The sequence below is a fragment of the Hemiscyllium ocellatum genome, chromosome 21 (assembly GCF_020745735.1).
Source record: "Hemiscyllium ocellatum isolate sHemOce1 chromosome 21, sHemOce1.pat.X.cur, whole genome shotgun sequence".
NCBI lineage: Eukaryota > Metazoa > Chordata > Chondrichthyes > Orectolobiformes > Hemiscylliidae > Hemiscyllium > Hemiscyllium ocellatum.
This window is the reverse complement of record NC_083421.1, coordinates 56,823,102-56,849,601: the sequence shown is the minus strand read 5'-3', so window position 1 is coordinate 56,849,601 and position 26,500 is coordinate 56,823,102. Positions and strand designations below refer to the sequence as shown.

General features: G+C 46.8%; 1 protein-coding gene across 2 annotated transcripts in view; it reads left to right on the top strand.

The window, feature by feature from the left end:
- Positions 1 to 15,224: 15,224 nt before the first annotated feature.
- Positions 15,225 to 26,500, top strand: part of cercam (cerebral endothelial cell adhesion molecule) — a 116,587-nt gene continuing 105,311 nt past the window's right edge. For both annotated transcript variants that reach the window (XM_060841525.1, XM_060841526.1), the window contains exons 1-2: positions 15,225 to 15,549; positions 19,681 to 19,791. In XM_060841525.1, coding sequence (XP_060697508.1) covers positions 15,305 to 15,549; positions 19,681 to 19,791 — 356 coding nt within the window. In that variant the 5' untranslated portion in view covers positions 15,225 to 15,304. The remainder of the gene's footprint in view (positions 15,550 to 19,680; positions 19,792 to 26,500) is intronic.

The following is a 26,500-nucleotide window of genomic DNA, read 5'->3' as shown; positions in this document are numbered from 1 at the left end:
TGCATAAAACGGAAACATTGTCACTGGTTACTGGTGAGTTCATTGGCTCCACTCCTGAAGTGAGGCAGAAATAATGTTTATACCCCAATTGGCCATTTCCTAATAGATGAGTTTCGATGAAACTCCATTCACGAACAGGTCTGACCCAGATAAGAACTGATTAGATTAGATTACTTACAGCGTGGAAACAGGCCCTTCGGCCCAACAAGTCCACACCGACCCGCCACCCACCCATACCCCTACATTTACCCCTTACCTAACACTACGGGCAATTTACCATGGCCAATTCACCTGACCCGCACATCTTTGGACTGTGGGAGGAAACCCACGCAGACATGGGGAGAACGTGCAAACTCCACACGCCTGAGTCGGGAATTGAACCCAAGTCTCAGGCGCTGTGAGGCAGCAGTGCTGACCACTGTACCACTGTGCCGCCCAACTGATTCGCTTTAATAAGGATTTAGGTTCAGATCCTGGGATTTTTTAATTTAAAAGGAGACATTAATAACGGGAGAAAAAATAATGCTGTGCACGGCTTTATTTAGAATTCTTTGGACTGTCTCAGCTGCTATTCTCGAATTTATCGAAGCTCTCAAAACGTAAGCAGAATCTTCAGAGCAGCTTGTTGGATGTGGTCTGGCCTGAAGCCTCTTTAGTCTGGTGGAAGATCTTAATAAAAATATGTCTCTTCAGCTTTGTAGTCATGTAGTTACATATGCAAAGTTAAGTGCCCTCTTCATTTGTTTATTCCTGTTTTCTGTACTCCTCTCTTGACACCCCTAACTAAGTCGGGAGTGCGTTGCTGGGAAAGCGCAATAGGTCAGGCAGCATTTGAGGAGCAGGAGAATTGACGTTTCAGGCATAAGCCCTTCATCAGGAATGAGGCTTGTGGGCTAGGGCTGAGAGATAAATGGGAGGGGGTGGGGCTGGGGGTAGGTAGCTGGGAAAGCGATAGGTGGGTGAAGGTGGGGGAGAAGGTGATAGGTCAGAGGGGAGTGATGGACAGGTCCAGAGGGCGGTGTCGGGTTGGAGGCTTGGGACTGGGATAATGTGGGGGGTGGGGAAATGAGAAATCCACATTTATCCCGTGTGGTTGCAGGGTCCCAAGGTGGACAATGAGGCGTTCTTCCTTCAGGTGTCGGGTGGTAAGTGTTTGGTGATGGAGGAGGCCCAGGACCTGCTTGTCCTTGGTGGAGTGGAAGGGGGAGTTGAAGTGGTCAGCCATGGGGCGGTGGGGTTGGTGGGTGCGGGTGTCCCAGAGATGTTCTCTGAAATGATCCGCAAGGAGGCATCCTGTCTCCCTAATTAACTACTTGCCTTCTGGTGTCTCACTCCATTCCTCATCATTGAGCCAGTTAATCAGCTGCCTGACCAGAGTACTGTGTATCCTGTCACCCAGCTGCCATTTGGCTATAAAAGGAAAGTTTCCTCCAGGCACATTGGTTCGCAATTCGAAGTAGTGTTATGGTCCAGATCAAACTCCCACAAAATATATTAAGAGGAGAGCCCCGAATCCAATTTTTTTTCTTATTTTGAAGGCAAGAGCCAGGTGTTGTGTTCTGGATGCAATTTGATTGGTCAAATTATCAAACTTGAAGCAAAACGCACTTTACTCGCACACTTTAGTTAAAATACAACAAAAGTAAGAAGAAATCGGAATAACTTAACTCTCTTGGAAAATTTAACAGAATAATAGAACATAGAACGTAGAACATTACAGCGCAGTACAGGCCCTTCGGCCCTTGATGTTCTGCTGACCTGTCATCCCAATCTGAAGCCCATCTAACCTACACTATTCCATGTACATCCATATGCTTGTCCAATGACAACTTAAATGTACTTAAAGTTGGTGAATCTACTACCGTTGCAGGCAAAGCATTCCATACCCTTACTACTCTGAGTAAAGAAACTACCTCTGACATCTCTCCTGTATCTATCACCCCTCAATTTAAAGCTATGCCCCCTCGTGCTCGCCGTCACCATACTTGGAAAAAGGCTCTCCCTGTCCACCCCATCTAAACCGCTGATTATCTTATATGTCTCTATTAAGTCACCTCTTAACCTTCTTCTCTCCAACGAAAACAGCTTCAAGTCCCTCAGCCTTTCCTCGTAAGACCTTCCCTCCATACCAGGCAACATCCTAGTAAATCTCCTCTGCACCATTTCCAAAGCTTCCACATCCTTCTTATAATGCGGTGACCAGAACTGTTTAACTCCTAAATGTTCCAATATAGTAATGACTCATTAACACACCCTTGGCAATGGCAAATTCAGTAAAATAGATGATCTCACATACAATTCCAGCTGCAGAAAGAGAATCCCAGATTTTAGCTGTAACAGAGAATGGAAAAACAGCTTCCACATCCAGCTTCAAGACCCCAGCTGCTACTGAGAAACTCAGACTAAAAAACCCTGGCTCTGTAGGAGCTTGATCCCACCCATTCAGTCTGCTTCTATTGTTCCAACTTTAAAAAAATTCATAAGCTGTTTACTTTATTGGATTCAAATGGACAGCTCCATAACTCTGCCTTGAAAAGCTCTCTTCAAACAAAATCCAGAATTAAATACACCTCTTAAAGCTGTAGTATCATCACAACAGGAATCCTGATCATTATTTTTTCTTTCTTTTGGAGTGAATGGTAAATGGTAAAACTCCTGTGACTACTGAGATTCAGCCTTGCTGGTGTGGCAAAGATCAGAGATCAGGCCTGAGACCCTTTTGGGCCCATATGGTTCAGTTTTGCACTGTCTTTACAAACTGATCTATGAGGATGGCCCATTGCACCAGAATTGTAAGAATATTTGATGCTGCTGTTCCTATGTGATGAGCTGCTCTAACCTCGGAGAAACTGAATCCACACTCACACCACTGGGCAAAGGGAAACCAATTTTAAAAACCTTGGAATGATTCATGGAAAATGAAATGTTTGTGGCTACATTGCCCAGGAATTTGTACTTGGACCTCAGGATGTTCCAAAAGCTCTGTTGCCAATGAAGTCCGTTTGAAGAGTAGTCCTGGTTATAATGTAGGAAGTGCAACACAGCAAGTACCCATAAACAGCAATGAGGCAATAATCTGTTGTTGGTTTATTTCTTTGTTTTTCTATTTTGAATCTAGGTACCTTTTACCTAAGATGGCTCCAGGAATAGTGACTTTGTTCACTTTTCACTGTACCCCTGAGTACACATGACAATAACCCTAATTTTAATTTTTATAGCTCTCCTAGCATCTGAGCTAAAGGAGGATTGGAAGTGGCTTTCAGGATGGATTGTGTGCTTCAAAGGCTGGCAGTACCAGTCTGGACACCAAATATCTACTAAATGTCACTTTCGAAAGGGCCAACCAGGGAACAACTATTGGAGATGAATGGGAGGAGGGGATGTGAAGGATAGGAAATAAAGTGAGTTCCAATATTTCGAAACAAAACAGTTTTGGGCTCCTAGCCATGTCTGCAGAAGACAGTAATTCCATTTTTACCGAGCGATTAATCTAATAATATCCTTTGGGGAAAGAAATCCGCCATTTTTACCAGGTCTGGCCTAGATGTGAATCCAGACCCACAGCAATGTGGTTGACTCTTAACCACTCCCTGGGCAATTAGGGATGGACAATAAATACTGGCCTAGCCAGAGATGCCCTCATCCCATGAATGAATAAAAATAAATTCAGAGGCCCAGGCTAATTGACACAGGTTCAAATCTTACTGCTGACGAAAGTTAAATTCAATTACTATCTTTGGAAAGTTCGTCTCGGTTATGGTGACCATGCAACATGCATTAATTGTTGTTTAAAAATCCATCTGATTCACTAATGTCCTTTTAGGGAAGGAAATCTGCCATCCTTACCCAGTCTGGCCTCCATGTCATTCATGGGACTGCAAGGCAGGTCGCTCTCCTACCCTCCAAAGGGCCAGCAGCTATGCTGTTCCAGGATAAGGAGTGTTAGTGTGCCTAACGATATCACCTGGACTTCTAGGCTACCTCTGAATAAAGTGCCAACAGATGACTAACTCAGGCAACCAGGGTTTATTGATATTGCTGCTGATTGTGGGATCTTGCTATGCAGAGAATGGTAGGCCTCCTCTATATTGGTGCACATCATCTATTGCATCCGCTGCACCCGATGTGGCCTCCTCTATATTGGTGAGACAGGCCGCTTACTTGTGGAACGCTTCAGAGAACACCTCTGGGCCGCCCGAACCAACCAACCCAATCACCCCGTGGCTCAACACTTTAACTCCCCCTCCCACTCCACCGAGGACATGCAGGTCCTTGGACTCCTCCACCGGCAGAACACAACTACACGACGGCTGGAGGAGGAGCGCCTCATCTTCCGCCTGGGAACCCTCCAACCACAAGGTATGAATTCAGATTTCTCCAGCTTCCTCATTTCCCCTCCCCCCACCTTGTCTCAGTCGGTTCCCTCAACTCAGCACCGCCCTCCTAACCTGCAATCCTCTTCCTGACCTCTCCGCCCCCACCCCACTCCGGCCTATCACCCTCACCTTGACCTCCTTCCACCTATCCCACCTCCATCGCCCCTCCCCCTAGTCCCTCCTCCCTACCTTTTATCTCAGCCTGCTTGGCTCTCTCTCTCTTATTCCTGATGAAGGGCTTATGCTCGAAACGTCGAATTCTCTATTCCTGAGATGCTGCCTAACCTGCTGTGCTTTGACCAGCAACACATTTGCAGCTGTGATCTCCAGCATCTGCAGACCTCATTTTTTACTGCTGCATTTACCTGCATTGCAACTATAAACCGACTGTGTACATGTGTGAGTCTGTGCGTGTGTGTTTGTGTCTATGTGTGTGTGTGTATGTGCCTCTGTGTTTATATATGCGTGCGTGTGTGTAGCTGGTTTATGTGCGTGTCTGTATGGGTATGTGTGCGGGTGTGTGAGAAAATGTGTGTGCATGTGTGAGTGTGCATTGGTTTGTGTGTGCGTGTTTTTTTGTGGAACTCTATTGGCGTTTTCTGATGTGATACACCAAAATGATTCATCATGACCTCCTGAGTTAATCGAGCTAATTAAAATTCAACAACCGTAATCCTCTGAATAAAGGGTCAGTGAAAACTGCTTTGGTGCTGGAGTACAGGGCTTTCCTGGGGCTTTTCCAAAGGGCAGTGTGATACACTGAACTGATCACCAGGATTTCCTATATTTATTAGATCCGTAAGAACTTAGCATCTATAATCCCCTGCTCATAAAAGAATTTTGTGTCAATTTCTTAACATTGCTTTAGTTCTGACTGTACTGCACTTGGAACAGCGACAAGTGCAGGAATGATGTATGGAAGCATAAATCAAACAATTTGGAAATTATTGAAGTGTGTGACGGAGTGTGACATTTGCTTCTCGTGGTTGAAGGCTCTTTTTAAACAGCATTTGAAGAAAGTGGAGCACATTTGAAGTTTTCTAGATGAAAGATTAAGAATGATGGGGAAGTATCTGTGACAATAACCTGGGATGATATAGCACTGCTGCTGCTGTGATCTGACCTTCCTGATAAAGAAACAGGGGGGTGGTTTTGCCTTTTCTATCTGGTCTGCAACTTCTCTGTGGCCGAGATAAGTGAATAATCTCTGGCAGCTGGTTTAGAAACAGGACATGGCAAGTTACAATTTGGCCAAAGCTACACAACAAGTGTAGTCTGACTGAAATGTGAATGTTTTGAGTTGTGGTACGTGAGGGATGTTGTGTAGATGGAGAGAGACCATGCCCTGCAACCAGACAAGAGGCCGAATGAACAAATTTCACATCATTGAGGATTCTCCTGCATGCATGCCTAGTCAATAGCAGTAATTTTCACCAGAGGCACACCTGTGCTTGGGGATCTGATGATGAGTCATTTAGACTTGAAAGGTTAGCTTGCTCTCTCTCTCTCTCTCTCTCCATGGACGGTTCCTGACCTGCAGTGATTTCCAGCATTTTTTGTTTTCAGTACAGATTCCGGACTCTGCAGTAATTTGCTCCCAGGGACCCGGGTTTGATTCCACCCTCGGGTGACTGTCTGTATAGAGTTTGTACATTCTCCTTGTGCCTGTGTGGGCTTGCAACGGTTTCCTCTCACAGTCCAAAGATGTGCAGGTTAGATGGATTGGCCATGCTAAATTGTTCCGAAGTGTCCAGGGGTGTGCAGGTTAGGGTGGGTTAGCCATGGGAAATCAGGGTTACAGGGGTGGGGTAGGGGTGAGGGAAGGGGTGCAGGTCTGGGTGGGATGCTCTCGGAGGATGGGTGAGGACCTGATGGGCCAAATGGCCTGCTTTCACACTTTGGGGACCCAGCAGGTAGGTAAGCAGCAAGTCTGTAAACAACACATCAAACATATGTGCAGCTAGGCATGGTATTTATGTGGGATAGAGCTGATGAGACAGAGCAAGTCACGAAGGAAAGGTAAGATGATCTCCACAGGAGTTGCATGGCTACTGGACTGAGGCAGCAATGCAGTCTCAGCCAAAAAATGTGATGCTGGAAAAGCACAGCCAGTCAGGCAGCATTTGAAGCAACTCCCATCGATCAATAACGCTAATAGCTCTCACTTAATGTACCCCTAATAGTCAGAGGGAAATTGAGAACCAAACTTGTAAGGAGGTCTCAGTATACTGTAAGAATAATAGGGTGGTTATGGTAGGGGGTTTTAACTTTCCAAATATTGACTGGGACTGCCATAGTGTTAAGGGTTTAGATTAGATTAGATTAGATGACTTACAATGTGGAAACAGGCCCTTCAGCCCAACAAGTCCACACCGACCCGCCGAAGCACAACCCACCCATACCCCTACATTTACCCCTGATCTAACACTACGGGCAATTTAGCATGGCCAATTCACCTGACCAGCACATCTGTGGGAGGAAACCGGAGCACCCGAAGGAAACCCTCGCAGACACGGGGAGAATGTGCAAACTCCACACAGTCAGTCGCCTGATGGAGAGGAATTTGTTAAGTGTATACAAGACAATTTTCTGATTCAGTATGTGGATGTACCTACTAAAGAAGGTGCAAAACTTGACCTACTCTTGGGAAATAAGGCAGAGCAGGTGACTGAGGTGTCAGTGGGGGGACACTTTGGGGCCAGCAACCATAATTCTATTCGTTTTAAAATAGTGATGGAAAAGGATAGACCAGATCTAAAAGATGAAGTTCTAAATTGGAGAAAGGCTAATTTTGATGGTATTAGGCAAGAACTTTTGAAAGCTGATTGGAGGCAGATGTTCGCAGGTAAAGGGATGGCTGGAAAATGGGAAGTCTTCAGAAATGAGATAACAAGAATCCACAGAAAGTATATTCCTGTCAGGGTGAAAGGGAAGGCTGGTGGGTGTAGGGAAAGCTGGATGACTAAAGAAATTGAGGGTTTGGTTAAGAAAAAGAAGGAAGCATAAGTCAGGTACAAACAGGATAGATCGAGTGAATCCTTAAAAGAGTATAAAGAAAGTAGGAGTATACTTAAAGGAGTATATAAAGGCAGTAGGAGTATACATAAGAGGGAAATCAGGAGGGCAAAACTGAAACATGAGATAGCTTTGGCAAATAGAATTAAGGAGAATCCAAAGGGTTTTTACAAATATATTAAGAGCAAAAGGGTAACTAGGGAGAGTATAGGGTCCCTCAAAGATCAGCAAGGCGGCCTTTGTGTGGAACCACAGAAAATGGAGGAGATACAAAATGAATATTTTGCATCAGTATTTACTGTGAAAAAGGATATGGAAGAGATAGACTGTAGGGAAATAGATGGTGACATCTTGCAAAATGTCCAGATTACAGAGGAGGAAGTGCTGGATGTCTTGAAATGGGTGAAGGTGGATAAATCCACAGGACCTGATCAGGTGTACCCGAGAACTCTGTGGGAAGCTAAAGAAGTGATTGCTGGGCCTCTTGCTGAGATATTTATATCATCGATAGTCACAGGTGAGGTGCCGGAAGACTGGAGGTTGGCAAATGTGCTGCCACTGTTTAAGAAGGGCGGTAAAGACAAGCCAGGGAACTATAGACCGGTGAGCCTGACCTCGGTGGTGGGCAAGTTGTTGCAGGGAATCCTGAGGGATAGGATGTACATGTATTTGGAAAGGCAAGGACTGATTAGGGGCAGTCAACATGGCTTTGTGCATGGGAAATCATGTCTCACAAACTTGATTGAGTTTTTTGAAGAAGTAACAAAGAAGATTGATGAGGGCAGAGCGGTAGATGTGATCTATATGGACTTCAGTAAGGCATTTGACAAGGTTCCCCATGGGAGACTGATTAGCAAGGTTAGATCTCATGGAATACAGGGAGTACTAGCCATTTGGATACAAAACAGGCTCAAAGGTAGAAGACAGAGGGTGGTGGTGGAGGATTGTTTTTCAGACTGGAGGCCTGTGACCAGTGGAGTGCCACAAGGATCAGTGCTGGGTCCTCTACTTTTTGTCATTTATATAAATGATGTGGATGTGAGCATAAGAAGTACAGTTAGTAAGTTTGCAGATGACACCAAAATTGGAGGTATAGTGGACAGCGAAGAGGGTTACCTCCTATTACAACAGGATGTGGACCAGATGGGCCAATGGGCTGAGAAGTGGCAGATGGAGTTTAATTCAGATAAATGTGAGGTGCTGCATTTTGGGTAAGCAAATCTTAGCAGGACTTATACACTTAATGGTAAGGTCCTAGGGAGTGTTGCTGAACAAAGAGACCTTGGAGTGCAGGTTCATAGCTCCTTGAAAGTGGAGTCACAGGTAGATAGGATAGTGAAGAAGGCGTTTGGTATGCTTTCCTTTATTGGTCAGAGCACTGAGTACAGGAGTTGGAAGGTCATGTTGCGGCTGTACAGGACATTGGTTGGGCCATTGTTGGAATATTGCGTGCAATTCTGGTCTCCTTCCTATCGGAAAGATGTTGTGAAACTTGAAAGGGTTCAGAAAAGATTTACAAGGATGTTGCCAGGGTTGGAGGATTTGAGCTATAGGGAGAGGCTGAACAGGCTGGGGCTGTTTTCCCCGGAGTATCGGAAGCTGAGGGGTGACCTTATAGAGGTTTACAAAATTATGAGGGACATGGATAGGGTAAATAGGCAAGGTCTTTTCCCTGGGGTGGGGGAGTCCAGAACTAGAGGGCATAGGTTTAGGGTGAGAGGGGAAATATATAAAAGAGACCTAAGGGGAAACTTTTCACGCAGGGACAGGTGCGTGTATGGAATGAGCTGCCAGAGGATGTGGTGGAGGCTGGTACAATGGCAACATTTAAGAGGCATTTGGATGGGTATATGAATAGGAAGGGTTTGGAAGGATATAGGCCGGGTGCTGGCAGGTGGGACTAGATTGGGTTGGGATATCTGGTCGGCATGGACGGGTTGGACCGAACAGTCTGTTTCCGTGCTGGACATCTCTATGACTCTATCTATGACCACCAGTTGGGTCCCAATAGTCCAATTGGTGTTGTTAACAATGAAGTTCCAGGATTTTGACCCAGTGACTCTGAGGGAACAGTGAGATATTTCCAATATCAGGTGCATTCTACACATTTAACTCCTGGTTGTGGGGTGAGTTAGATCTAGAATGGGAGTTGGCATTGGTAGCGTAATGTCCAAGGTGGGCCCACCGATGAAGGATGGCAACTCAGGCATTGGCGAGGCGGGGTGGGGGGCGCGGTGGCGGGGTGGGACAGCGCAGGTATGGTTGGTGAGCTGGATGATAGCAGAGGCAGCAGAAGGAAAATGGACTCTACTCCATCTGTATTCTTTTATTTTTAAACTATTCTCTTTCTGTTATGTCTTTTTACTCTTCAACTGTTCTCTCTCTCTGTTCTATCTTTTTATTCTCAAACTATTCAAAATGGCACTGGATTGTGGGGACAGTTGAAGCTTTTCAATGTATCTTACTATATTATTCACTGTAAAATTCCAGTGACAATAAATCATTCAATATCAAATGATACAGAGTTGAGTCGTTTCTAAAGAGTATGTATGGTGTAAATGACCCCTGTTCCTGGCTAAGGGAGGGGAGGTGGTCATTTTCAGTGTATCAGTAATGTCAAGGGATCTGTCCCTTTTAATTCCTGTCTCAAGGCTTGTTAACAGTTTTTAATCCAACGAGGGTCATTTCAGAGGGTAAACTGTCATTCATTTTGCTTTGGGTCTGGAGTCACAGAGAGATTTCCTTCCCTAAAAGGACATGAGTGGGCCAGATGGGTCTTTCCATCAATAATTCCGTGGTTAGCGTTAGATTTTTAATTCCAGATTTTGGATTCTGCCATGGTGAGATAAAACCTGAGTCTTCAGAGTATTCCCTGGATCTGCTGATTATGAGTCCAGTGACCATACCAATATGCCATTGTCCCTCCATTGTAGCTGGTGGTCACTGGAAGTGAGTTACATTGTAGAATGCGGCCTCTGACCTGCTCTTATTTATATGGCTGAACCAGTTCAGTTTCTGTTCCATGGCAATCCCTTTGGATGTTAACCATGGGGCGTACTAGGCCGGTAAAGCTTTTGAATGTCAAGGAGAGATTCTCTCTGATTGAAGATCAGCATCAGCTGGTACTTGCAACAGCACAAAATTTTAAAAATAATTTCCATTTATCAACCCAAGCCTCTGGTGTTGTGTGGGGCTGTCTGCACATGGAAGGGGGGAAGGGTGCCTCAGTTTCTACTGAATGGTAAACGCAGCTGAAAATGTGTAATCATCTGCCCTCACCCCTCTCCTGGAAGTAATTGTGTTCCCATTACCTTTCTCCTTCCCTTAACCATACCCCAGGTATAAGGAAGAGGTACTGTTCCAGCACGGTGGCTCAGTGATTAGCACTGCTGCCTCACAGCACCAGGGACCTGGCTTCAATTCCAGCCTCATGCGACTGTCTGTTGAAGTTTGAGTGCCCCAGTTGCCTCCCACAGTCCAAAGATGTGCAGGTTAGCTGGATTGGCCGTGCTAAATTGCTCAGTGTCCCAACATTTGCAAGCTAGGTGGGTTAGCCATGGGAAAATGCAAGGTTACAAGGATGGGTAGAGGAGTGTGTCTGGGTGGGATGCTCTTCAGAGGACTCGATGGGCTGAATGGCCTGTTTCCACACTGTAGGGATTCCGCTTATCACATCATAACTTAAATTCTAATCCTTGGGCAGCATGGTGGCCCAGTAGTTAGCACTGCTGTCTCACAGTGCTAGGGAGCTGGGTTCAGTTCCAGCCTCGGGTAACTGTCTGTGTGGAGTTTGCACATTCTCCCTGTGTCTGTGTGGGTTCCTTCCGGGTGCCCTGGTTTCCTCCCACAGTCCAAAGTTGTGCAGGTTAGATGAATTGGCCATGCTAAATTGCCCTTAGTGTTCAGGGATGTGTAGGTTAGTCAGGGGTAAATATAGGGTAGAGGAATAAGTCTGGGTGGGTTACTCTTTGGAGGGTCAGTGTGGACTTGTTGGACTGAAGGCAAAAGTGAGGACTGCAGATGTTGGAAATCAGAGTCTAGATTAGAGTGATGCTGGAAAAGCACAGGCGGTCAGGCAGCATCCGAGGAGCAGGAAAATTGATGTTTTGGACAAAAGTCTTTCATCAGAACTGAAGGCAGGGAGCCTCCAGGGTCGAGAGATAAATGGGAGGGGGTTGAGGCTGGCGAGAAGGCAGCAAAGAGTACAATAGGTGAACGGGGGTGGGGATTGAGGTGATAGGTCAGAGGGGAGGGTGGTCCGGATGGGTGGAAAGGAAGATAGGCAGGTAGGACAGGTCTTGAGGACAGTGCTGAGCTGGAAGTTTGGAACTGGGGTGAGGGGAATTGAGGAAACTGGTGAAGTCCATATTGATGCCCTGGGGTTGAAGTGTTCCAAGGCGGAAGATGAGGTGTTCTTCCTTCAGGTGTCTGGTGGTGAGGGAGTGGCGGTGAAGGGGGCCCAGGGCCTGCATGTCCTCGGCAGAGTGGGAGGGGGAATTGAAATGTTGGGCCACAGGGCGGTGTGGTTGATTGGTGCGGGTGTCCCGGAGATGTTCCCTAAGCGCTCTGCTAGGAGGCATCCAGTCTCCCCAATATGGAGGAGACCGCTTCGGGAGCAACGGATACAATAAATGATATTGGTGGATGTGCAGGTAAAACTTTGATGGATGTGGAAGGCTCCTTTGGGGCCTTGGATGGAGGTGAGGGAGGAGGTGTGGGAGCAGGTTTTGCAATTCCTGTGATTGCAGGAGAAGGTGCCAGGATGGGAGGGTGGGTTGTTGGGGGAGGCGTGGACCTGCCCAGGTAGTCACGGAGGGAACGGTCTTTGCGGAAGGCGGAAAGGGGTGGGGAGGGAAATATATCCCTGGTGCTGCGGTCTGTTTGGAGGTGACGGAAATGTCTTCGGATGATATGGTTTATGTGAAGGTTGGTCGGGTGGAAGGTGAGCACCAGGGGCGTTCTGTCCTTGTTACGGTTGGAGGGATTGGGCTCCAGGGTGGAGGGGCGGGATGTGGATGAGGTGCGTTGGAGGGCATCTTTAACCACGTGGGAAGGGAAATTGTTGGACTGAAGGGCCTGTTTCCACACTGTAGGGATTCTAACTCTAATGTTAAAACCATGGAGGTGTGATGTGTAGCTAGTGCAATGTAAGCATTTAATTTTGGATGAAATGAATGGGAAGGTTGGGATGGGTGGGGAGAGCAGTTGAAATAACATTGTCAGTGAGGCCCCATCTCTTTAATTTACCTGGTCCATTCCCCCTGCCCCCCAACCCCACTCCCCGCCAAAAGCTTCCATCTGCCTGGAATCGATTAGAGTGATTTTTAAAAGCCGGACTTAATTTGCCTTTAAATGAAACCCTCAGGTTTGAAAAAGGAGATCATTCCCACGTTCCACATGTTGGCTTTTCTCTCTCCCTCTCTGGTGCCCAGCGCCCCACCCCCCTGAGGTTCCACATGGATTAAATTGGATCCTGAGTTCAGCTCCTTGGCCAATGACTGCTTCCAGCCTGCGTCCAGCCCCTTGTTAATTTTCTGGCTCGCTTGTCTGGACACCACATGTTGCTGGGACGTTGAAGAATAAGAAACAGCTCACGTCATTTATATTAAAGCAAGCCTTTCAGCTGAACTCATGTTTGGCAGCTGCTGAGTCTTACTTTCCCACCCCCACTCCTCTCCCTGCTGCTGAATTCCTCAGGAATACTTATTCCAGACCAGCACTACGCCTTCTTCATGTTCTGCATCTCTGACAGATTCCTGCGACCGACCCCATCGTTTCTCTGCTGCAGGGTGTTCCCCCAGCCCCATCCCTGTCAGATACTTGTCCCTGTCACCCACTCTCCCTGCACTGGGAGAGCTCCCTTCACAAATCTCAGGCTGCACCGAGACACTTTACAGACAGAGAAGTCCTTTACTGTGCATTCTGTTGTAAGGTAGAAACTGCAGCCATAGAGTCATAGAGATGTACAGCACGGAAACAGACCTTTCAGTCCAACTAGTTCAGCGGCCGCCAGTTTACAGACTGGTTGAAGGGAAAGTATTGGTCAGGAATATACCACAAGATCTTCAGCGTACACTCTTGAGAGAGGACACTTAAGAGGCAACGCCCTCGATACTGTGATGTTCCCTCAGTCCTGAATTCAAGTATCCGCCTGGATGATGCGTGGGTATTCTGAGAATGACAAGAGAGAATTACTGTCTCCCGCTTCCCCCCCACCCCAGACTTTAGTTCAATGTAGCTCCCTCCTCGCCTTCACTACCCGTTTTTGTTACTGCACTGCGCCTGGTCAACAGCAGTTGTTAATTGTTTCACTGGTGACTCAGTGAAAGTTTATATGCAAAGGAAATGAGAGGCCCTCATGTGGTGCAGTGGTAGTGTCCCTACCCCTAGCCTGGGTTCAAGTCGCAAGAGGTGTTTTTTTTGGGAGGGAGGGCAGGGATTAAATCAAACTGATCTCCATTTTTTTTTCTAAGGGGAGGGAGCACTCCTCTTTTTTATTATTATTATTAACCCCCACACTACCGCCTAACTGCGGTAATGCTAATTTTTTCCCCCAGCACCCATAGTGTGCGCAGGTGTGAGACGCAGTGAGAGACACAAAGTGCACAAATCTTTATTCAATTTCCACCACCAGGAAGATAGGAACCCAAGAGCTGTTTAACAACATCACTGGACAGATTGATTGGCAGAAGTAGGATGAAAGAAATGAGTGGGGGAGGCACCCATAGCCAGAGGCTCTGCCACATTGTGATCCATGTCTCACACTTTGGAGTCACTTGTTCAGGTATTGCAGTGGGACTGGGTACCCTTTACCCATCTAGCCCAGTCATTACTCAGCTCAGCATCCCCTTGTCCCTCACTGGGCCAGCCCCCAGTATTTCAAATTGAAACGTATGATAGGAGTTACGAGGCAAACAAAAGTGAAACTCATAACCTGCGCTTCAAAATGCAGGTTCCATGTCTCCTGGAGGGCCAGGGACAATCAGATCTGTCAGTACCACTGCTCCCTCGAGGCCGGCTATTCGCCTGCGGAGGCCATCGCAGCCAAGCTCAGTTAAACCCTCAATTGCTGGAATTTACCCCACTCTCCCCCAACCTAGCAACAGAGGGTCACTTGTAACCCTGTTTCGCCTCATTAAACAGGGTGGCACAGTGGTCCAATGCTTAGTACTGCTGCTTCACAACACCAGGGTCCCAGGTTCGATTCCAGTCTTGGGGCAACTGCTTGTGCACATTCATTCGCCCCTTAATCTATGTGGGTTTCCTCCCCCCACCCCCCAGTCACAAAGATGTGCAGGTCAGGTGAATGGACCATGCTAAATTGCCCATAGTGTTAGGTACGTTAGTCAGAGGGATATAGGATTGGGTGGGTTACTCTTCGGAGGATCAGTGCAGACTGGATGGGCCGAAGGGCCTGTTTCCACACTGTCGGGAATCTAATCCAATAAACCCCCCGGGGGAGGGTGTTAATTATCTCCCTGGAACAGATGATATCGGTTTCTGATTTTTTAAAATAATGTTGAACAGTCCGGCCTTCAACTTTGACACAAAACAGATTGCATTTTGAAACACAAATCATAAAATCCACCCACCCTGTCTGCAAAATTTGTTTCCATGGACAATAATTTTCCTCACCACCTCCCCCCCCCCCCAACGCATTTTAGCCTCCAGTCATGTTTTTAAAAAAGAGTTTTCTCATGTTCTAGTGGGTGCCAACTCCGCCAGTGCAGGAACGCCTTGGAAACTTTTCAAAAACTTTTTCTCCCTCCCTCTCTCTCTCTCTGTGTCTGTGTCTGGATCCTATTCTCCGAGACCCTCCCCAGACCGAGTTGCTGACGCGCCTCTGGTGCTGCCTGGGGTGGGGGTAATCAGCCCAGTGTTGTGTGACTGACTGCAACACCGCCTCCTGCACCATGCTGCCGTTGTTGTTGAAGGCGATGGCCGGGGCTGTGTGCACGCTGCTGTCTCTCTGCCTCAGCCTGGGGCGGCTGCCTTCAGCTAGCGCCTACTTTTCCGAGGAGCGGCAGCCCGGCGAGTCGCCGCTGCAGAGCCCCACCGTGCTGATCGCGATCATCGCCCGGAACACGGCTCACACCCTGCCTTACTACCTGGGGGCCATCGAGCGGCTGGACTACCCCAAGCACAGGATCTCCATCTGGTAAAGGAACCTTCCTCAACCCGGCTGGGGGGGTGGGGGGCACTCTGTGGTGGGCGCTGCTGCCCGGGACCCGGGTTCGATCCCAGTCTCGGGGATGGGGAGACTGTCCGGGTGCTGTCGGCTTCCTCCCACAGCCCAAAGATGTGGGATCGCCCATGGGAGAATGCGGGATTGTGGTGGATCTGGGTGGGTTGCTGACTGCAGGGCCGAATGGCCTCTTTCTGCAGTGTTAAAATTGCTCACGGTGTACAGGGATGTGCAGCTTTTGCTGGGTTGGCCATGGGCAATGCAGGGTTGGCTAGGGCGGGCGGGGTTGATTCTGGGTGGGATGCTCTTTGGAGGGTCAGTGTTAACTCAATGGGCCAAATGGCCACACTGTAGGGATTCGAACAAAGTTATTTTGAGTCTGGAAAATAGTTAGATCCACTTCCCTGTTGCAAACTCTGTTCTTTTTGCCTGTTATCCCGGAATGATTGCTCCCCTCAGTTCAGCTCCACCTTAACTCCACTCAGGATTGTTAGTGAAGGAATGGTATAACACTTTTAGAACCAAAGATCCTCTGTATGTGTATGTTTTTTTTTAGATTACTTACAGTGTGGAAACAGGCCCTTCGGCCCGAAAAGTCCACATCGACCTGCCAAAGCACAATCCACCCATGCCCATTCCCCTATATTTACCCCTTCAGCTAACACTACGGGCAATGTAGCGTGGCCAATTCACCTAACCTGCACATTTTTTTTGTGATTGTGGGAGGAAACCAGAGCACCCGGAGGAAACCCACGCAGACAGGGGGAGAATGTGCAGACACCACACAGAGAGTCACCTGAGGTGGGAATTGAACCCGGGTCTCTGGCGCTGTGAGGCAACAGTGCTAACCACTATGCCACCGTGCTGTCCACAAATGTGTATATGTATGTGTATGTGTGTGTGTATGTGTGTGTGTGTGTGTATGTATATGTGTGTGTGTATATATGTGTGCGAATGTGTATCATCCCCTTGCTCTCACTGGGATTCCATGATTCTATTGTCTGACTCCTGACCTCAGCCCATGTGTGTACGTAGACTATAGCAGCTGGAGGAAACCATTCGGCCCTTCAAAACTGTATCTCCATTCATGGCTGATCATCCCCAACCCTGTTTCCTGCTTCCTCCCCTTTGCATTGAAGAGGCCCTTTAGGAACTGGAAATAAAGGGCCAGCAACGCCCATATCCCGTGGGAGAATTTAATCAACTACATACATCCTTCCTTCCTAGACTGCTTTCTGTGGCAGACAATTCCACAGGTTCTCCAGTGTCTGGGTGAAGGAATTTCTCCATGCCTCGCTCTCACTTATCATTAGAATGTGACCCCTGGTTCTGAAGTCCCCAGTCATCGTGAACCTCCTCTGTGCGTTTACCTTGTTAGAATTTTGTAAGTTTCTAGAGATCCCTTATCCCTTCTAAACTCTAATGAGTATATTTCTGACTGATCCAGTCTCAAATGAGCGAGGTTCTGGCCGGGAGGTGAGTGGGAGTGGGGGTTAACCCTCAGTGAGCCTGAGTTAGGGAGGGGCAGAGATCAGTCAGAGCCTTTGCACCAGGTCATTGTCCAGTGACCACATAGTGCAGGCAGTGGGACATCACCCTGTTTCCCGCCCCCCCTCCCCAAGACCAAAAGCTGCCAACTCAGAGTGGAATGTGGTGTGAACCAAATCATTGGCGAGAGAGGTGCAGGTGGAGCTCATTCTGACTCTACACGTGAAAGTTGTAACAAGAACACTCCAGAGTTTTGGGACTGTACAGCATTTGGCACGAGATGGAGCCACAGTTTTGAATAATATACATTTCCCTAAACTTGGAGTCTCAGTAAAGTGTTTCTGTTTGCAGCATAGAAGCAGCAGCCAAGTGTAAGTTTCTGATGGACAGGAGATACCTTACACAGTCCGGATTGTGGCTGTCGAGTGATTTAAATGCCAGTTTTACTTGGGAGCTAACTATTACAGGATGATCTTCTGTGTTTGTGCAGAGACACTCATTTTAGAAAAAAAACATTTTATTTTAACAATGGTGTAAGTTGATGTAGTTTTCACATTTGAGCTAAATAACTCATAGACTGGAAATACAACGTTCCACCCCGACAAACTAATATTCTCTTGCATCCAGTTTGTAAGAGTTAAGTTTTGGGATGTGTCCACTCCTCATTGTCCTTTTGTATGTTTGTGTGTGTATATGTGTGTGTGTGTATATGTGTGTGTGTGTGTATGTGTATGTGTGTATATGTGTGTGTGTGTGTGTGTGTGTGTGTATGTGTATATATGTATGTGTGTGTGTCCTTGAACTTAATGCCTTGCTCAGACATTTCACAGGCAGCTGCATTGCTGTGTGTCTGAAGTCACGTGGAGGCTCGAGCAGGTCAAGGTGACACTAGTTTTATGATCACTATGACCAATACTAGTTTTTCAAACCCAGACCGTGTTTTAATCAATTGAATTTAATTCCACCAGGTAGGATTTGAACCAGTGATTGCTAATTTCCACTACCCTACCAACTCCATCTGATTGATCAGCCCCTGCTTACCCAAGAAAAGGTGATGTTGGGTTGATGGGTTGCCCCGTTTCATTTCAATACACTTAATTTGACTGTGTGGCTAGGTACGTCGCATCAACAACCTGCATTTATATAGTGCCTTTGACATAGTAAAACATCTCCATAGCCCTTCATAGGAACAATAATTAAACATTTTGTTTTAATTTGTTCGTGGGGCTTGGGTGTCACTGGCTGGACCAGCATTTAGAATCATAGAATCCCGACAATGTAAAAGCAGGCCACTCGGCCCTTCGAGTCCACACTGCCCCCCCCCCCCCCCCAAAAAGAGCATCCCACCCAGACTCCCAGCAACTCCATGTGGAGCAACATTGCAAACTTTTCACTGTACTCCTGTACTTAAGTACATGTGACAATAAACCTAAACGTGACTCCTCTGGTACAGGGGACACTAGGTGATGTTAGTAGAAGGTTTTAAATGAGAGGAGAGAGTGGAAGAGCCTGACAGGGGGAATTCCCGAAGATGGGGGATGGCACGGTGGCTTAGCCGTTAGCACCGCTGCCTCACAGCACCAGGGTCCCAGGTTCAATTCCAGCCTCGGGCCACTGTCTGTGTGGAGTTTGCACATTCTCCCCGTATCTGTGTGGGTTTCCTGCGGGTGCTCCGGTTTCCTCCCACAGTCCAAAGATGTGCAGGTCAGGTGAACTGGCCATGCTAAATTGCGCATAGTGTTAGGTGCATCATTCAGAGAGAACTGGGTCTGGGTGAGTTACTCTTCAGAGGGTCAGTGTGGACTGGTTGGGCCGAAGGGCCTGTTTCCACGCTGTAGGGAATCTAATCTAAAATGAGATTAAGACAGCGCCACCTGTGGGCGAGCAGTTAAAATTGAGGGTGTGCAAGAGGCTGGTAATAAAACTGTAGAATCCCTACAATGTGGAAGCAGGCCATTTGGCCCATCGAGTCCACATCAGTCCTCCACGGAATGACAATATCTTGGAGGGTGTGGGCCTTCAACTGCTTTGAGTCAGCCACACTGACATGGAGCCACAGGGCTCTTGTGGTGCAGTGGTAGTGTCCCTACTTCTGATTGCAGAGTCCTGGGTTCAAGACCCGCCTGTGGGAAAGTGAGGACTGGAGATCAGAGTCGAGAGCGTGGTGCTGAAAAAGCGCAGCATCCGAGGAGCAGGAGGATTGACGTTACAGGCATAAGCCACTCATCAGGAATCCTGATGAAGACCTTATACCTCAAACGTCAATCCTCCTGCTGCCTGGTCTGCTGTGCTTTTCCAGCACCACACTGTCAATGCAAGTCCCACTTACCCTTGGATTAGTGTCAGGTACATCTCTGAAAGGGTTGATTGAAAATATCCGTGCTGGACCTGGAGTCATCTTTGGACTAGATAGGTTAAAATTGGAAAGATTCCTGCCTTAAAGGATACTTGATCAAATATTTAGGTCTCTGTTGTGACTTACCCTTCCCCAGTCAGGTGGTGGTAATTAAAAGGGCAATACAGCAGACATTCTGCAGTTAGCTATGGTTGCTAGCAGTTTGTGAGATACACAGTGATGTACATTTCTGCACTCAGGTTTCATGTTTGTTTGTTCAGGGCAGCAACGGATCACAATATAGACAACACGACCGCTATCCTGCGAGAGTGGCTCACCAGTGTGCAGAGGTTTTACCATTACGTAGAGTGGCGCCCTTTGGATGAGCCAGTGTGAGTATCTACACCTCCTCTCCACACAGCTCCCTGAAAGGAATGAGTTATCCCAGCGAGCAGTTAAAGTGCAATTGGCTCAGGACTCCTAAGAGGACCCTGTTGAAGTGCTCATTGATATCACTGTAAATTATAGTATAATTGATTGAAGACAGTACTTACGGTAAATTGTGTCATAATTTAAAGGCTGAATGAATTTCTGATTGTCTATTTTAGTTAGCAGTAGCAATCAGTGACTTTCACACATTGCTGTCTCTGCTGCAGCCATTGCTGTTAGTTACAGCACAAATTCTTGTATAAATGTTTATTCTTCTTTTTGCAATATCTACAATTTGTCCTTTTCCAAAGCCCACAATGGATTAAAGGACTTGCATTAATACTGCATCCTGTGCACCTTTGGGATGTTCCACAATGCCTCATAGCCAGGTTTTGAAATATATTTCCTGTTGTAATGTAGGGACTAGCCATGTAAAAGCTGAGGTGACCAGAGCAGCTCAGAGGTTCAGAGTCCTGCTGCAAGTAACTCACCTTCTGATTGCTAGTTGCCAGCCTACAAAGGCCCTAGGAAGCCAACGAATGGATACTTTTATCCTTCAGTCTTTATGGGTATGTTCATGGGGGTGATCGTGCTATAGGGGAATCATAGAATCCCTACAATGTGGAGGCAGGCTATTTGGCCCACCAAGTCCACAGCAAAGAACATCCCACCCAGACCGAGCCCCCTGCCCTATCCCTATATTTCCCACAACTAGTCTACCTAACCTGCACGAGCTTGGACATCATAGACAATTTCTAGCTCAGAGTGGTGCTGGAAAAGCACAGCAGATCAGGCAGCATCTAACAAGCAGCAAAATTGACGTTTCGGGCAAAAGCCTTTCATCAGGATGGGCTCCTCGGATGCTGCCTGACCTGCTGTGCTTTTCCAGCACTACTGTGATCTGCAGCCCTCACTTTTGCCTCATCATAGACGATTTAGCATGGCTCATCCACCGAACCAGCACATCTTTGGACTGTGGGAGGAAATCCACTCAGGCACGGGGCGAATGTGCAAACTCCACACAGTCAGTCATCCAAGGGTGGAATCGAACCCAGTCCATGGTGCTGTCAGGCAGCAGTAATAACCACTGAGCCACTGTGCCGTCCAGGGTAATGTCACTGAATTACAGATCCCCACACCTACTGTTGAGGGGCATGGGTTCGAATCCCCAGTATGTCAGCTGGTGGAGTTTAAAATCCAGTGAATAAATCTGGTTGCTGGAAAAGCGCAGCAGGTCAGGCAGCATCCAAGGAACAGGAGATTCGACGTTTCCGGCATAAGCCCTTCTTCAGAAATAAATCTGGTAGAGCTGCTCTCGGTAGTGGTGATAAAAACCAAGCCTGTTCACTATCCCGCTACATTTAGGGTCCTGTCTGTGACTTTCTATGAAATGTTTCAGCAAGCTGTCAGTTCGAGGGCAGTTAGGGATGGGACACTGACGCTGGCCTTGCCAGTGATCTCCAAATCCTGTAAAAGCAGAAGGAAGCAAAAAATGTTTCTTCCTGCCTGCCTGCTCCAGACACAGTCGAGATATGACCCCTGGGCTCCAGAGTGTTTCGGTTTCGAAGTGGAGAAGAAGGATAAATGAAGCTCATAAGGACCACTGTTGCATGTTCCTGAAGGATTTAGTGATGGTACCGTAATCCACCTGGATTGTGTCTGATTTGTACTGTGATTCCTGATGAAGGGCTTTTGCCCGAAACGTCGAATTTCCTGTTCCTTGGATGCTGCCTGACCTGCTGCGCTTTAACCAGCAACACATTTTCAGATTAGTACTGAGGGAATAGGTTAGACAGGTCATTGTTACGGTTGAGGATTTGACTTGTCCTGAAATATAGCTGAAGCCTGGATCTTACAATCTCAATGATTGACGGCTTTCATTAAACAAACGTTGAACGCTGAATCAGAGGGACTGTTAGAAAGCTTGCACATCTGGAAACTGCATTAATTTTGCTGGCAGTTCTCTGGTGTTCCTTTTGTGCAGGTCTGTGGTAAAATGTTGAATTCTTAATGAAAACCATCTGATGCTAAATGAACCTCCATGGGAATGAGTAGCTTGGGCTGGCTTGTGAGATTTATCTGTCGTTCTGCGAAGGAATTATGTCCTCTTTGATTGCTCCTGTCACCTGTGGGTTCAGGTTCCACCTGTCGCGACAGTCTGGACGGTCGGAGGAAATTGGTCTGTCTTTGGTGAAACAAGCACAAATATTTCAAGTGGCGGGAAAGTCTGAGGTGTATTACGTTGGATTCATTCTCCGTTTCCTTCTGTCTGAACCTGTGCAATCAAATGTAAATGAAATGTATTCCACTGCAAGGCTTCAATCCACCGCAAGCACACTATCATTCTGGAGGCAAATGCTTTTCTCAGTGTGTCAATTTCCCCATTGGTTTTACTTGGGACAAGGGTGTCTTTCCATCTCTCAGTCATGCCCAGTTTTGATCACTCCAGCGGAAGTGGCCATTCAGATGACTGAGCCCTAGGTGCTGAAATCCTTTCTAACCAGCCTCTCCACCCCTCTCTTAAAATGCTCCTTCACATCTACCTCTTTAGTAAAGCTTTTGGTTAACTGACCTGATATGCCTCTGTCAGAATTTCATTGATAATGCTTCTGTGTGGTGTTTTCAGAAATTTAAGCACATTAAAGGCGCGATATAAATGCAGGTTGCTTTAGTGTAGAATAGACAATACCGATTCTCAATCGACCAGTGGGCTGAGGAGTGGCAGATGGAGTTTAATCCAGATAAATGCGAGGTGCTGCATTTTAGGAAAGCAAATCTTAGCAGGACTTATACACTTAATGGTAAGATCCTGGGGAGTGTTGCTGAACAAAGAGACCTTGGAGTGCAGGTTCATAGCTCCTTGAAAGTAGAGTTGCAGGTAGATAGGATAGTGAAGGAGGTGTTTGGTATGCTTTCCTTTATTGGTCAGAGAATTGAGTTTCGGAGTCAGGACTTCATGTTGAGGCTGTACAAGACACTTTTGGAATATTGCCTGCAATTCTGGTCTCCTCCCCATCGGAAGGATACTGTAAACTTGAAAGGGTTCAGAAAAGATTTACAAGGATGTTGCCAGAGTTGGAGGATTTGAGCTATAGGAAGAGGTTGAATAGGCTGGGGCTGTTTTCCCTGGAGCGTTGGAGGCTGAGGGGTGACCTTATAGAGATTCATAAAATCATGAGGGGCATGGATAGGATAAATGGACAAAGTCTTTTCCCTGGGGTGGGTGAGTCCAGAACTAGAGGGCATAGGTTTAGAGTGAGAGGGGAAAGGTATAAAAGAGACCTAAGGGGCAATTTTTCATGCAGAGGGTGGTACGTGTATGGAATGAGCTGCCAGAGGGTGTGGTGGAGGCTGGTACAATTGCAACATTTAAAATGCATCTGGATGGGTATATGAATAGGAAGGGTTTAGAGGGAAATGGGCCACGTGCTGGCAGGTGGGACTAGATTGGGATGGGACATCTGTTCGGCATGGACAGGTTTGACCGAAGGGTCTGTTTCCGTGCTGATACATCTCTATAACTCTAATTCAAAAACCAGGGAAACTATTTTCACGAGCACTATGTTGCATTACAACAGAAACTGAGTTTCAAATCAGTAACGGGATTGGGAGCAGATCATCGTCTTTCATGGTGTTAGTTCAGGGATACATTTTGCCTGCGACTCTATGGGAGATCTCCCCAGCTCTTCCTCCAAATAATGCCTGGGATCTTTCACGTCCACCTGAGGGTGAAGGCAGAGCCTCAGCTGAGCATCTGGTCTGAAAGTGTCGCACTCCCTCAGCATGGTGATGAAAGGTCCCAACCTGAAACGCCGACTCCCCCGCTCCTCTGGTGCTGCTTGACCTGCTGTGCATTTTTCTAGCTCCATACTTTATTGGCCCAGCCTTAATTAAGACTGAAATCTCTGGAGGGGGACTGGAATTCATAACCTTCTGACTCAGAGTGAGAGCATTACCCACTGAGCCACAGCTGACACCACAACAGAGTTGTAGCTTTACTTTAGCCAAGTGAGAGTTAAAGATCAGAAAGTGGCTGAAGATTCTGCCACGTCAGGCTTTCTAGTTGCTGCAGGATCCCTAATAGCTGGACATTTATATCTTTTATGTATGTTGTGAACAGTGACAGTGAAGGATGACATAGTACGGTCGAAGTGCCCATTGTTTGAGCCTAGGCTCTGATGCATTACGTGATAGGAGTATGTCAGTTGGCTGCAGTACACTGGGGCTTGGGAGGGATGTGCAAGATTGCACTTGTGGTGAGATCACCCTGACCCCCACCCGGTGAAAGTCTGTGAATAGGAATGCATCTATGGAAATAAAGCTCTCAGAAGCAGTGTGCAATATCACATTTTAAAGACCTATAATAGGAGAATGTGTAGGGAGTAATCATTGTCATTTGTACCACACGAGGCATATTGCCAAGTCAACTTGATCTGATTAGTGTCTAGTTACAAGCAGCCCATTAATGAAGGCAGTCTACCTCCTGCTGAAATTTAGTGGCTATGTGCAGACTGTAATTCCCCATACGCAAATGTTTGTTTTACAGTGTTCAGTTTACAAAGTTTATATACCTGACATAATGGCCTGTTTTAAATTCACATCAGAAACGCAGTCAAATGGTTGTATCATGGTTATCTTTGATTAAGTTACTCACTTTTACAACTTTCCCTTATGTTGCTTTCCTTCTCTAGTAGAAGAGTTGACTGTAGACAGGGGGAATTATTCTCTTTACCTGTAGCTTCCCCCTGCTACCTCATCCTCATCATTTGCCTGGAGCTGTACTTTTTTGTAAATGCTGACTTAGTTTATTTATTTTTGGGATGTGGCTGTCACTGGGAAGATTAGGTTCTGCTACCTGTGCCATATTGTAGGGGACGGTTAAGAAGCAACTCTGGGTGTAAAGGGGAGCCGGGAACCAGATTTTTTTTAAAAAAACAATATGTTCATGGGACTAGCTTTATATCTCTGATTTAGTCATTGATCCAAGTTCCAACTGTTGCTGTGGTAGGCTTCAAGGACATCGAGTCATACAGCACGGAAACAGACCCTTCAGCCCAACCAGTCCATGCCGACCGTAATTCCAAACTAAACTATTCCCACCTGTGTGCTCCTGGCCCATACCCCTCCAAACCTTTCCTATTCATGTACTTATCCAAATGTCTTTTAAATGTTGTAACTATACCTGCATTCACAAATCCTCAGGAAGTTCATTCCACACTCAAACCACCCTCTGTGGAAAACAAATTTGCCCCTTATGCCTGTTTTTTAAATCTCTCTCTTCCCACCTTAAAAATGATTGCCCCCCCTTCCCCCCACCCTTGTCTTGAAATCCTCAATCCTAGGGAAAGGACACCTGCCACTATCTCCATCTATACCTCTCATTATTTTACATAAACTCACCTCTCAACTCCCTACGCTTCAGCGGTAAAACTCCTGGCCTATCCAGCCTTCCATACCTGGCAACATCCTGGTAAATCTCTTCTGAACCCTCTCCCGCTTAATAACATCCTTCCTATAATTGGATGACCATGACACCAGTGTAATGGCCTGTGTCTCTGAATGACTCATCCATTTCTGCCACACCACGACCACAACTATGCATGAGGTCATTTATAACACTGGATGGGAGGTCCTGTGGTGCATTGGATAAGTGTCAACACTTACTGGCAACACAATAGCTCAGTGGTTGTCGGGTTGGCACGGTGGCTCAGTGGTTAGCGCTGCTGCCTCACAGCATCGGGGACCCAAGTTCAATTCCATCCTTGGGCAACTGTCTGTGTGGAGTTTGCACGTTCTCCCTGTGTCTGTGTGGGTTCTCTCCGGATGCTCCGGTTTCCTTCCACAGTCCAAAGATGTGCAAGTTAGGGTGGATTGGCCATGCTAAATTGCCCGTGGTGGCCATGGATGTGCAGGCTAAGTGTGTTAGCTATGGGAAATGCAGGGTTACAGGGTAGGAAGATGGGGTTGAGAGTGATGCTCTTTGGAGTGTTGGTATGGGCCGAATGGCCTGCTTCCACACTGAGGAGGAATTCTATCTAAGCCAGAAATTCTAAGCTCAATTCCCACCCCAGGACTTGATGGCCAAGGAAGATGCACCAATAGCATGACTAAGCAGGTTAATTATCAACCTGTAAACCCTTCCAACACATATCAATGTAGGCAATAAGATCAGGAGAGATTGTTAATCAGTGACATGATGCAAGGAACCTTGAAGTCTCCATCATCAATATATGTTGTTCAGGACAGCTACATGCCTGTAAGAGTGTTACCATGACAATTCTGGTTTCCTGAGTGAACTGTAACCACCACCAACATATTAATATCAGTAATTCAAAGGACAATATATTATAAAATGCAATTTTATTCATGGAGTGGATTTTGTTTATTTACTAATGCCTTTTAGGGAAGGAAGCCTTTCAATCCTTGCCTGGGTCTGGCCTCTATGTGACTCCTGATCCACAGTGCTCTGGTTGACTTGAATTAACTCCCATCTGGGCAATTAGGGATGGGGAATAAATGCAGACCCAGTAGGGGATAACCACATCGCATGCATGAATAAAAAATAGAGAAAAGTTATGTTAACAAGTCAATACACAGAATAGATTCCTGATGAAGGACTCTGGTCCGAAACGTCGAATTTCCTGTTCCTTGGATGCTGCCTAACCTGCTGTG